This window comes from Pagrus major, chromosome 7 (assembly GCF_040436345.1).
Source record: "Pagrus major chromosome 7, Pma_NU_1.0".
Lineage (NCBI taxonomy): Eukaryota > Metazoa > Chordata > Actinopteri > Spariformes > Sparidae > Pagrus > Pagrus major.
In genome coordinates, this window is record NC_133221.1 from 27,231,321 (window position 1) to 27,245,097 (window position 13,777).

General features: G+C 40.7%; 1 protein-coding gene across 1 annotated transcript in view; it reads left to right on the forward strand.

Moving 5' to 3' along the window:
• chchd6a (coiled-coil-helix-coiled-coil-helix domain containing 6a) overlaps positions 1-11,995 on the forward strand; it is an 87,656-nt gene extending 75,661 nt beyond the window's left edge. The window contains exon 9 of the mRNA XM_073470225.1: positions 11,339-11,995. Coding sequence (XP_073326326.1) covers positions 11,339-11,362 — 24 coding nt within the window. The 3' untranslated portion in view covers positions 11,363-11,995. The remainder of the gene's footprint in view (positions 1-11,338) is intronic.
• The last annotated feature ends 1,782 nt before the right edge of the window (positions 11,996-13,777 follow it).

Sequence of the window (13,777 nt, forward strand, 5' to 3'; positions counted from 1 at the left end):
ATAAAATGTGACAAATAAATAGTCCCTCTTGCTGTACAACACTTCAGGCCAGAAAGTGGGATTTCATGGAGAATACAGATGAGTCAGCTGCTGGGGTTATAGATTGCATACAACAATCCCTTGATAAACTTGGTTTATCATTAGATATAAGCATATAGTGCAGACAATACTAATGTAAATTATGGAATCCACAACTCCGCCTTCACCAACCTGAAGAAAAAGCAAAAAAGTCTTCTGCAAGGGAACTGCCATGCCCATAATATGCACAACACAGTAAAGCAGGCTCTTGACCAGCTCACTGTAGATGTGGAAAACATTGTGCTGAAGATCTATGTCTTCTTCTCCTCATCTGCCACACAAAGAGAACCCCTCAAAGACTTTTGCCAATTTTGTGGAGTTTTGGTAGATTCTCTGACATGTCACAACAAGCTGGCTCTCCCTCAGTGAAGCCATCACCCTTCTAACACAAACCTGGACTGCTCTCCAGTCTTACTTCATAAGCCTGGGGGATGAGTGTGCACGACAGATCGGAGCTTTGTTAAAGCTCAGTGAAGACTCCACTGAGGAAGATGATGTGGAGGTTTACCTCCTGTTCTGTAACAACATCCTCCTCCTCTTTGAGGAAGTTGTGAAGAAGCTGGAGAGTGATTCAACAGCCTGTGTTGAGTGATATTCCTTCATGGATACCTTCAAGCAAAAACTCACACACAGAAGAGATGACCAGTTCTGTGGCTCCTTAACTGCGTTATCAGTCCAGAGATGCTGCAGTGAAGCTGCTGGGTCTCCTCCCACATGATGCAAACAAGGCAAGGACAGATTTCATTTCTCAATGTTTTGAGAAACATCTGGCTGTCCTCCCTGCAACCTCTCTCTCTGCACCATGGCATGATTCCCTTCAGCGATGTTGAGAAGATCACTAATAAGCTCAACTTCCTTGATAAAGTGAACATGGATAAACTATATGATGAATGCACCACTGCAAATACCATTCTGAAGAGAGGATGCAGTAGATGAATGGTAGTCCAAAGATGTTGCTGCCAGCTGGGTGGCTCTCTTTCAAGGAGCTGACCTGCCCAACATGCTGGCCATCATCAGCCACATCCTGATCATCCCGGCATCCATCGGATATGTGGAAAGGATCTTTTCCAGAATGGCCAACATATTGGAGTGACAGCAGGAACAGGTGGATCTCATAAGGAGTGAGCTCTTGATCACTCTCTCTGGTTTCTTTCATTTGTGTTGAAACAGGAAACATAAAAAATATGAAAATATTGACATGAAAAGTCGTGTGCACGAGGAGCAGCAACATTTTTTCCAGTATATTTTTGAATGTATCAAAGCATTTGTTTAATACCAACTTAATAAGTTCATGTTAAGTTAATAAGTTAAGCTTAAGGTAATTTGAAGTTTAAGTTAATAAGTTAGTAGAAAGCATCTGCTGAAGTCGTCTGATGTACATTTCATTGTTACATTAATATAAGTTTATATATAAAAGTTATCTATATAGATTATTTCTAAAAACATTGTTAATAAAGCACTTCAGACTTTTAGAATGAATCTTAATCTTAATCGTGTGTGTGTGTGTGTGTGTGTGTGTGTGTGTGTGTTTACAGCTCACACTTGGATCTCAAAACTTTCCAGGACCTTCAATTTTTTCTGTTATTTTCTTCCTGTAGGTCTCTTTTTTTTTTTTACTTTCCGGTCTGTACATTCATGAGTTAAAGTTGTAAACCCTTGCTAACACCAAAACAGTTTAAGATTGATTGTGTGGCCAATTTGGGGCAGTTGCCATTAAAAGCTTGCTCAGATGATGCAGCAGTGTGTGAGCGTGCAGGATGGCAGTCAGAGCGGTGATGATTTATTTCAAGCATGGTTGATTTTACAAGCTGAATTTGTACAAGTGTTGACTCAAAAACATAATGAAGGCTGCTGTTCGCCGCAGGGAGTTTACTGCAAGAAAAAGCAAAACGAGAGAAAGTGGAAATCAAGGTGCTCAGTATTTAATTGCGTTTGTTACAGTAAAGAGAGCGTTTGTTTTTATTTTTAATGGGTGGGGGGGTTTGAGGCATGTGTTCGACGAATCCAGTGGATCCCACTGAAAAGACCATGTGGATGAAAGTGAAGGGTGTTCTGTACTTTTTTTCAGTCAGTGCGGCCTTATTATTAAGCTCTTATGCCACTGCACCAGCGACAGCCATGTCTGGAGACATGTTTTCAGGTTGTCCGCCCTTCTGTCCCATATTTGCGAACAAGATATCTCAAGAACGCATTGAGGGAATTTCTTCAAGACACCTTTTCCACCATTACTCAACAATTCGTATGATAATTATGACAAAATGGCAGGATCCGCAACTTGACCTGTGTGTGGAGGCGTATAGCCACAAGGAGTTAACTCAAGTTTAACTCAGTCATCATTGTGTTTTCTGCAAGTATTTTCCTTGTTGCTGTACAGACTTTGGAAGCCACAAATTCATTGTCACTGTAGTCATGGTTTCTGGCTCATTGAAAAACAGCCAGGGACAAGAGGACAGAGTTCAGACGAAAGAGAGTTGAAGACGAGATCCACGGCAAATTTACCTTGAAACTGAACTACTGTGTGTGATGCAGCTGTAAAAGTTAGTTTTGTTGGATTTTCTACTTGTCAAATATTTCTATACAAATACTTTTAATTCTACAATAGGTATACTCTCTTTAAAAGGACACATTTCAGTGCTTATTGAAGTGTGCATAATGAAGGAGGTTTATTCTATGGTTACTTACATTACACATCCTTACATCAGCGCCGAGGGTTTTGTAAAAAAGTTTGCGTCAGTTGGTTTATCTGATTGTTCCTCAGTTTGTTTTTGCTGTAGCCTCTTTTTTATCTATCTTTAATGAATCTTCCTTCATCTGTCAATTTTGTTTTTGTGCCTCTGCTTTCTTTAAACCAACAGCTTTCATCTAGCTTCTACGTCTGTCTGCTGATCTTTTTTTCTCTTTCTCTGTGTCGACTCCACTCTCTTTGTCTCTCTTGTTTTATTCTGTCTTCTCCTATCTGTTTCTGTCTTTCTAAACCCTTCTCTTCTTTTTCCCAGCCACTTCCTTCATTTCTCTCTCCCTGCTCCGCAGCTGACTTATTGATTTCATTTTCATACTGTTGGCAGTTGTTCCCGCCGTCATAAACCATCAGTGTTGCCTCCTTTCAAGCCGGCATTGATCATTGTACAGCCGATCACAACCAATCACCACCGAGCGTCATTATCTGCTCTCGCTCTTTCTCTTTTGTTGTTCGTCTGTCTCGCATTGTGTGCTGTATGGGTTATATTTTTTAATCTAGCGATTCAGCACTCCGGTGAAATAACAACCCTGTACATTTATGTATTTAGGTAGAGAATTCTCTTTTCTTCTTCCTTTTTTCCCCTCAGCCTCATGTTGTGAAAAATAGCTCACTCAGAAGCCGAGGGCTTTCAAAGAAAACTGCATCACAGAACTGTGATAAGAAATAATCAGAACCTTACTCTTCCTGTTGCAGAAAAATCTAACTTTTACTGTCCATGTATGTGTCTGTGTTTGTGAGCCGACTTTGACAATGAGTGTGCACATCTCTTCCGCTCTTAGTCGCTGTTGTATTACACACAGAAGTTTCTCTTACTTTGTCTTTCTCTGAGAGACGTAACACTTCCTGAGTTTCTATCTGCCACCTCTTTTTCTGTCCCCATTCTTCCTTTCTCCCCCCCCCTCCCATATTTTCCTTTCCCCTGTCTTTTGTTGTGCTGCAGTGTTCGATCGAACAGCACATCAAGCCAAATCTAGAGCCACTGTTTCCTCTTTCATCCGCCTCGTGGCCCCCGGTGGCCCTCAGACGCCTCAAAGCTTTCAAACGAGTTGCGAGTCGGGGGTGTGGAGACATGGAGGGAGGGGGTAGAGTTGAGGGTACTCACAATTGCCTCCTGAGGGAGGCATTTTCACCAGCTTTTGTACCCCTCGCTCACTGTACCCTGACCTTTCTGACAGCCGCCGCGCCTGTCGGCTCGCGCCACCAGACCCCCTACTCTCTCTGTCTTTCTGCGTTCTCTGATGGGGGTCCCAATAATAATACAACACAGCCCTGTATTGTGTGCCATTGAAAGCCCCCATGGCTGCATAAGCAATCGACACATTCAGTTGTTTTTTTTCTAGGGAGCATTTCACACCAATATTCTGGTCAGCATTTTATCGTCCTCTCTCTCGCACACTTAGCAAGAGGTTTTGTGGAACCAAGACCACCAGCTGGGATAAGAGAGGACGACAGCAGGGCTTTTAGGTGGGTTTTTCGCTGGCTTTTGTTGCCTTGAAGCAGCCGCAACATTATCGGAACAGTCCACTTTGTACCAGCCTCTCTTTTGTGTCCCGTTGTCACTCAATCCATCTGTCTCTCCACCTCCTCTTACTCTTTATGAGTTGAGGCCTGCCTCTGCTTTGTGATTGCTCTCCAATTCACACCCTGTACTCCCAAAAGATCGATTGTTTTTTTTCTTCTCTGGCCTTTTTGTAAGTAAATAAATACCATTGTGTTATTGTTTGCTCCCAGAGCTATGTTGACAAGTCACTTTCATGTGAAACTTTGAAATTGGGTTTTTATAGTTTGACTCCAGTAAATTGTTTGTCGAGCAAATCTTTCAAAGGCAGCTGCGTATTTGCATTGTACCGAAGTTATAACTGTTTAACTTGTCATTTGTGTTTTTGTCAGTCTAAAGTTCATTAGTGGGTTTTAAAGTCTAACATCCTCATCTGCATCATCAGTTAATGCAATTAAAAGTGTTGCCTTACAATAAGCCTGAGGGTAGTATCAGCTATATCTGTTTACTACATCTGTGTACACTACCTCCCCCCACTGCTGTACAGTGTATTTAGTGGCCAGAGGCTAAAGTTTCACTCCCATTCAGTGCTTGAAGCAGTAAGATAAAGTTCTGTCTATCAAAACTTTTTCCAAGAAGAGTGAACTCAGTAATAAAACACGACTTAAGAGTCTACAGCCATGGTAGCAGCTCTTGAGAGGCTGAACTTAGGTACAGAGGTGGTTTGAGCTTAATGCTAATGTCAGTGCTAACAGTGAAAAGGTTGCAAGCAAACTTCTGCACACTGATTGACTTACATTTGTTTGCAGCATTTCATTGCAAGACCATCAAGGAAATGCTAGCATGCTAACTGACATGCCTATATTAAGCCGGTATAATCTAAACCACGTTCAGGATTAATATTTACCACTTTCACCAGTGGGTGGCACATTGCCACCAAATGTCAGCTGGGATCTACTCTGGCCCGCGACCCCCCCAAAGGATAAGCGGTTATAGATAATGATGCAGTGGATGGATGTTGAACATCTAAATTCATTGTGTTAGCATGCTACTTGGTTTTGAAAGTATTGAGTCACACTCCAAAATATTAAAGTAATTGAAATTTACCACAGTCAAAGGATCACCAAGGTAATGTAGATACTTTATATCTGTAACAAATCAGAAGGCAATCCATCCTAATGGTGTTTAGATGTTTTTTACTATCTTTCGATTTTACTAAAAACCACATGGTGGCGCTAGATGCAGGCTAGAGTCAAGTAGTAACTAATGTCATAAGGAAGAAATCTGGTGATCTTAGAGTTGTTATTATCGTTGATGTCGCCCAAACTTGTCACAACTCTTCATAAATCTTATGGTTCATTACCGTCACATTGTTTGTCCTGATCAACTGTTATTTTTTGTAATAGATTGATCGTTTATCAAGTAAAAATTCTCATCATGTGTCCAACCTCTCAAGTGTGAGGATTTGCTGCTTTCCTCCGTTTCATATCATTGTAAATTGAATATCTCTGGGCTTTGGACTAACTGGTTACTTTAAAAAAATAATGAACTGATTAATTGATAATGACAATATTCATTAGCTGCCCTCCTAGTTCCTGCATTTTTTATTGAAGTGGAAGACGCTGATTATCTAGGTATCCTGAACTGAACTTTGTTAGTGGAGAAAATCTTTGCAGTACGTGTACTCCTCCACGTTCCCTTCTATCTCCATCCCTCCGTCCCTCAGCAGTGGAGTGGTCAGGCCTATCAACCACAGAGCCTGAGCCTATCACCTGGGAGCCCCAATTGCCTGCCAGTCATCAGATAAAATGGATTTCCAATTGAGTCAAGGCTCCCAGGCTAGGTCAGGCAGAATGGAGAACAGGCGGACTTCTGTTGCCCTTCTACCTCTCCTGACTTTCTGTTAGTTATTTGTTTTTCTCTTTCGATCTCCTACTGTGCTCGGTCCCTGTCCCTCTTCTCCTCTCCTCACTCTCTCTGTCTCTCTGATGTGCTGGCCGGAGCCACACCAAATGATTATAGGCTCGTAGTTCAGATACCAGTGCGCTACTTGGGAGGCAGTGTGTTGTAACCCCAGCACTATCTTCTTAGTCCGTGATTACTTCAACTCACCATGGGTCTTCAATTAGATCAACAGCTGGGAAATCCATTAGTTTGTTAGTGGGTGAGTTGTGAAGTGTTACCAGTTTTTGATAAGACAGTAGAAGTTCACAGATGCCATTTTCAGAACCTGTCAGAATACTTTATCCTTCAAGTCATTCATCAAGCAAAAATTCTCCACAGGTTTCCTGTTTCTCAAAGGTGAGGATATGCTCTTTTCCTCTGTTTATATCATTGTAAAGTCAATATCTTTGGGATTTGGCATTATTGGTTAAATGAACAAATAATGAACGGATAAATTAATAATGAATTCGTCATTAGCTGCCCTCTTAGTTCCGGTACTTTTGATAGAAGTGGAAGAAGCTGCTGTTATTTGCATTTTCTTGGCTTAGCTTCCTCAGTACAGCTAGCCAGCTAACTTTGTTTCAAGCATGAAAGACTGAACACAATTAAGTTCTGGAAATATGGTGCTGAGACAGAGACCGTTTCAAACCTTGCACGAGGATGTGTGTCGGACACTTGCCCGGCAGGGATGTGAGAGTTGATCTGACTCCCGTTTCTGGTGATGGGAGCCAGAGTTGGAGGCTGCTGTCAGAGCCACAGCGGGAGACCCAAACCCCCAGGAAGAGCGCCAGGCTTTGAAGCCAACTTTCGTATTTGCCCAACCATATACTTACAATGTCATGTGGTTCACTGGGGCCCAAAAGACTTTTTCCCATAAGCTTGAATTGATAAGAAGCGGCTGTAAAACGGTGGATACATTTTTTTAGGCGTCACAACCCCCCGAGATGTTGTAGAACATTGTTGACCAAAAACTGTTAAAAACACATTGATGAGCTTCACCGTAGCACTTGGTGATATGTTCCTTCGTTACCAGGAGTATGGCTGAAAATTGTCCCCAACAAACAAGCAAATGTTGTTTTGTTTGAGTACCATTTGCTTAAAAAGAATACAGAGACCTGCTCCTCTAGAAAATTACTTTTAAAAGGATTCAATGTATTGATTACCTTTTAAAGATTTACTTCTTCATTAGGGGCCAAAGGACCTCGAGCTGAGTGCAACAGATAAGGAGGAGTAGTCATGAGGTGTACTAACATGTAACAAAAGACACTTAAAAAATATACATACACCAGACTTATCCTTTAACCAAACAAATTATTGCAAGCACAATTGTGCCACTGCATCACGTAACATTTTTACAGATTGAATATAATTTCAATTTTGTTGCTAGTTTCATCGTGTCACATGATTTTCAAAAGCATAGCAAAGCAAAGTGAATATTGTCCAGTTGTCATGGAGAATTGTAGCTATTTAAAATGTTCCCGACCACTTTCCAGACTTTTTTCCCTTGATGGCTTAAAAGCTGAGGTTCAAAGTTAATTATTGACCTAGGTAATAACATATTATCACATTTTGCTGCAAAGACCATTTTTATACCAGGTATGTTTTTGAAGTGAAGGTTTACTTTGTGTGTAATTATACACTGCCAGTGATAAAATCAGAACACTCTTGGCAGATGCATAGAAAAGGGAACAATAACACAGGTAATGTGTAGTCATAAATACTCTGTTTTTGTTTTCATTTTAATAAAATGTCTTTCTTTTTTTTTGAAAAAGAACAAATAGCTGAAAGGAAATATTTATTTACTTGTCATAGAGTTGTTATTGAAAATTGCATCAAAATCCATGTAGACTGGATGAACACTGAACACACATAGACTGGAAGAGCATGTACTCCATGTAAGACATAACCCACTCAGCAGGCAACTTCTGTGGACGTCCAAAACAGGTTGAGGCCATGACCTGGACGTCCATTGACAGCCAGAATTAGTCGATAAATGACGTTGAGAATAGAGGTCCAGTCAGGCCATAATCTAGACATCCACCGACATCCAGAATTAGTTGAGAATAGACATTCATACTGGCTATGATCTGGACGTCCACTGACAGCCAGAATTAGTCGATGAACGACATATAAACGTCTATACAACGTCCAGAAAAGATGTATAAAAAACTTTCATTCTGGCCCCCCAGAGGACGTCTTTTAGACGTCTTGGATGTCCTCAAATGACGTTTAAAAGACGTGATCTAGAACACTTTTTGCTCACTGGGAAGTGATTAACTGACACAGCTACTTATCACAGATATTGTTTTGATCTGACAAATGTGATTGCACAGTTAAAAAGGCAACAACACGTTATCTCTTTCCTTTTCCCTTTGACTGGTCTCACTCTGAAACATACATAAACTTTTGTATGTTTCGGAGTCAGACCTGTCGCTTTATTTCTTCAAGTACTGCCACATTCAATCAAGCTAACTTAAAAACACCGACTACATACAATAAAGGGTAGAGGAGTAAAGGCAATGACAGATTGGAGCAGATAGGAGATGGAAACAGGAGAATGGGAAGAGAATGAAAGGTGAGGAGAGGAAAACAGAGGGATGAGATGAGAGGACAGAGAGGGGAGGCCATATTGATCACGGTGCTCTGTGAGTCTCTCTGTGGTTTTAATAGTGTGAGTTTCACAGCTGGAGCGATCTCTGCAGTGCTAAGAACGGAAACCATGCCCTCTCTACACACACACACGTGTACATACAGTACAAACACGCAGTCTGCCTCTCTACCAGCTAGTTTCAGGTCAATGCACCCCTGGCTTTTAGTCAATTTAGCTCATTGCATCGTTCCACATGGGCTACTGGAGCAATAGGACATCAGTGGGACCAGTAGTCATTTCTGAGACAACCATCATCCCTGTCGCTGTCCAGCCACTGAAGCCAAGCATGCAGTGCTGAGCCTGATGTGTCTGACTGCGAAACCAAACCAGATTTACAAGAGATTGTGGTGTTACCTTGATATTATGATAAAGAACTTTGGATCAATAATTTACACAGGAATTGATGCACATGATATTTAGCAAGGTTCTGTTTACCTTCTTTACCATCGTAGTTCAGCGGGTTCCCGGGCTTATATTTGCTGATTGGCAGTAAACAAAAAGTACAACTGAGGCAAGTATTTCATCATAGATGAAAGTAATGGACAATTTAAAATTGTGAACTGATGAGAGGTCGGCTAGTTATTAAATCTTTATGTTTGTTCTATGAATGTGTTCATTTACAGCCAAACATGTCAAACTCATGATAGATATAAGAGGAAAAGTAACATCAGACTTTTTCTGTGGGGACCATGAAAGTCTGTACAAATGTTTTGGTAATCCATCCGGTATCTGATGATAAACAGTATTTCTGTCTGTACTAAAGTGGTCGACCACCTGCCATTGGTAGCGCTAGAGGTTGGCTGCTTGCGCTCCAGATTCAGTAGTGGGTTTTGTCAGAAAAGAGATAACGGTGATCTTGATTTGAAAACATTTACATCAGCCCCACTTCACCATCACTTGATAAGAACTTTCATAAATAAGATTATCACATTACAAGCTTAGGGTCTAATGCAGTAGGAGTCAAGCAAACCTTATTGGAAATGAAAAAGAGATTGAGTGGCATAGCAGGACACACAAAAGGCACAAATATATTCCAGCCACCGCAGCTTGTGAAGTGAGAGCGATTGGAAAGGAGCAGCAGGTCCAGCAGCTCAGACTGCAGCAGGTGGAGATGGTGTTGATACAGCTGGTATCTCAGCAGAAAGTGAGGGGAAAGCAGCCACTGTTAATCTCTTATCAAAAGAAAGAAGTGCAGTTGCTGTCTCTGGTGATTTCAGTTTGTTGAATGACAAATTCAAGTTTGTGAGCCACAAGACTCCTGCTGTTTGTATATTAACACAAAATAATCAGATATTGTGTTTAGTGGAAATCTCTTTTTGGTTAGATCAACATTTTTATTGCATCTTAAACAGTATTATTAGCTACTCGAGAGGTGCAGCTCTAAGGATGGCGGTGCCAATGAGTCTGGTTATCCTTCCTTCAATTTGCCCCATACCGAAATACCTCAACAGCGATTGGCTGGATTTCCATGAAATTTTGCACAGACATTTTGTCCCTTTAAGAATAATGGCTCGACAAATTAACAGTACTCTTAATGATATTCATGTTACCCAGAGAATGAATCTTAAATCCCATTTCCACCAAGCAGTCCGCTTCATTTGGGTTCAGTTCATCACACATTACAATGGTGATTTTTGCATTACCATGATCAAAAGTTGTGGATGGTACCAAAAGAACCACTTCATGTCAGCCTATTTTTTCTTGTGTTGAGCAAGAGAGAGAGAGAGAGAGAGAGAGAAAGAATAAAATGCAAAAGTGGATACGGGTTTAGGTACAGTAACCGAGGGATATGTACTATACCGAAAGGACTTGCACTAATCCTGTGAATGATCTCAAATTCTACTTGATTGGCACTATTTTTTGTATAGAAATTCATAGTTCCAAGATGATGTATCCAAATGACTTTGGCGATCCTCTGACTTTTCCTCTAGTGACACCACAAGGCTGATGTTTGTGGTTTTGAATGAAATGTGTCAACAACTATTGAATTGAAGTTGAAGTTTGGTACCAACATTCATGTGCCCCATGAGATGAACTGTAATTGTGGTGATACATTAACTTTCCGTTTAGTGCCATCAATAGTTGAGATCTAATTTTGTCCAAAACTCTGGTTTATGACTAAATACTAAGAAAAATAACAAATAATAAGAAACTAATGGCAGTCCCATCAACCTCGTTGCAACATGAACAAGCCTGTTGACTAGTGATGTAGGGCTGAGTAACATCCATCAACAGGTTCACTCCTCTTAATTTCTGAGAGAATTCATACTATAACCAGGTCTGACCTTTTAGTTGTGGTCAATCAAAGCTATAAAAGTTTGCTCAAAATGTGAACAGCTCCTACCAGTAAGAGCATCTCAAAGGTCAGAGAGTTGGGCCGGAGTGCATATGGACTAATTCTCTGTTATTATTTCTCATTTTTTCTTAGAACCTGCTGGTCAACCACGGATGAAGACGGGGAGGAAAAGGGTAAAACACTTACTCAACGAAGGCTTTTACTTTGGCACTAAGAGCGGCTCCTGTCGCAATCCTGTTTTGACATATGAGAGAGTTGATTTGCTGTTAGCATGCCTTGTTTTTAAGAGTTTCTTATTATGCTATTTATCCTCGGTATCATCCAGTAAAGTTGCTTTATTATTCAGCACAGCTACAGGGAAGCTTCTGAAAAGAAAGAGTGTGTGTGCATTAGATTCATGGTGTGAGTCAGTACACTTTCAATCAAGTCATTTGCAACAGCAAAAGAAAGTATTACTAAGATCTGAGTTGCAAAGATCCATTCAGGGTCATTCCTCCTCCATCTGAATGTGAGATCCAGTTAACGTCCAAACTTCAGCTGCTTTTGTTGGGATGAAAAAAAAAAAAAAGAAAATCATTTCAGGTGTGAAATGAATTGCCTGCATAGGGGACCGTCCATGTCTTGATCTCTGATTGAAAGAAGAACTGAATGAGTTTTATCGCTTTTGAGTTTTCTGGTTTTGTATATTTTTAACACAGGAATAAGCTCAGGTAATCCTGGCCATGACTCTAATTCATCAAACCTGTGATGTATCGTATGATTTTATTAAACCATTCATATCCCATGACAGTTTTATGTGTGTCTTCAAGTCTTTTCTTCCAAACTCAGCCGGTTTATATGTGTATTTCATTATTTTTCTTTTAATATTAAAGCTAAATACATTTCATTTTAACTGAGTGAATTATTGATTCCTAAAATAATACATCATTTCTGTACACTGCAATGTGAGAACATTCACAGTAATAAAATGAACCCTTATCTAGTTGCACAGTTAGTTAGAGCCACAAGCTACCCTACAGTGTTGAATCCTATGAGATCAAGGTACAAACTGCCACGCGGATGTTCCCCAGCGAGGCACCCCCGACTGCACCTTTCAAAGCCGGGCCACAACTCAAGTTTTTTACTATAAAATAGCAGGGCTTGAAGACCTCCGGCACGATGCCGGAAATCCGGCGTAGGAATATTTTAAGTTTTGTTTTTTTTTGTTTTTTTTATCATGTTGCCACACCAAACTGTAACCAGTCGTTTAAAGTGATAGTTCCAACTACCAATGGTACTCAAGGTAACCAAGGAGTTCTAGCCAATCAGAGGCAGAGTAGGGCGGGCCTTAAGTTTTCAGGCACCTCGGACAACGTTAGCGAGCGGTGAGGAGCTGGTTTACTGTATACTGCTAGCATGGATGCCAGGTATATTAAACCAGGCGAAGAAACCTCAAGATGGGAAGCGGGAGTGAAAAATAAGTGGCGCTGGGGTTGGATAGAGGAGGCCGGAGCAGATGGAAAGCCTCACGGTAGCTGGTGTCAAAAACTGAAGGAGCCAGGAGCTTGTTTTTGTGTACCGTGCTCCAGAAAACTAGTGTATGGCAGCAGCGGGGAAAAAAGTATTAGCTCGTCATGCTTCAGACCCGGGTCACATAGCGTCACATAGCGTCCGTGCGTGCTCTCTCCCACACATCGACCTTACCGGGAGCGACGGCTACAGGTACCACAGCTACATCTATGACCGACCGTGTGTGTGAACAGAAAATTCGTATGACTGCGTTTATAGCTGAACACAATCTCTCGTTCACAATGGCCCGGCCACTTGTGGAGCTGTGCAAGAAGTAAGCAGAAGACAAAAATGCGTTGGCTAAATTATCGGTTTCCAACAACCACGCTAGTTACTTAAACACACACGGCCTTGCCCCCGAGTTCAAGAGACAGCCGGCTGTAAAGCTAAAAAAGGCCACCTTTTCTATGAATGTAAATTTGACAAAATGTTGGAGTCATGGTAGATGATGTTTGGGAAATATCAGATTTCTATCTCAAAAACAGAATTTTTGACAGCATTTTGAATTTTGATCTCATGTTAAAGGGATAGTTCAACAAAATGTTGAACTATCCCTTTAACAATTGGAGTCAGTGCAAGAATGTTAGTTTTTCAGTTATGGAGCAAATCATTGTTAAAAATGCTGCAAATCAACTACAATTTTATAGTAACTGATGATCAAATTTTCATTGTTTTGGTGAACTGCTCATATTTCATTATTAAAAACCTTGAAATTGTCATTCCAACTTCTTGATGTGATACATGATTGATACTCTCAAAGTGCACCAGATTAATTAATTTAGATTGCAAATGTTCAAAATGTTCTTCCCCCGGACCCACCTAGACCTTAAAACGGACCTTAAAATGATATCGCAGTATTTTTTTAGGCAGTATCACGATACACAACATATATCTCAATATTTTGAAATGTCCTCAGAAGCACTTCATAAATGTTAGGACCGGGCGGCAAAATCATGTTTCACAACATTTTTGACCAAATGCCTCGATATCAATATTGCAACAATATGTCTGGATGATTATTGG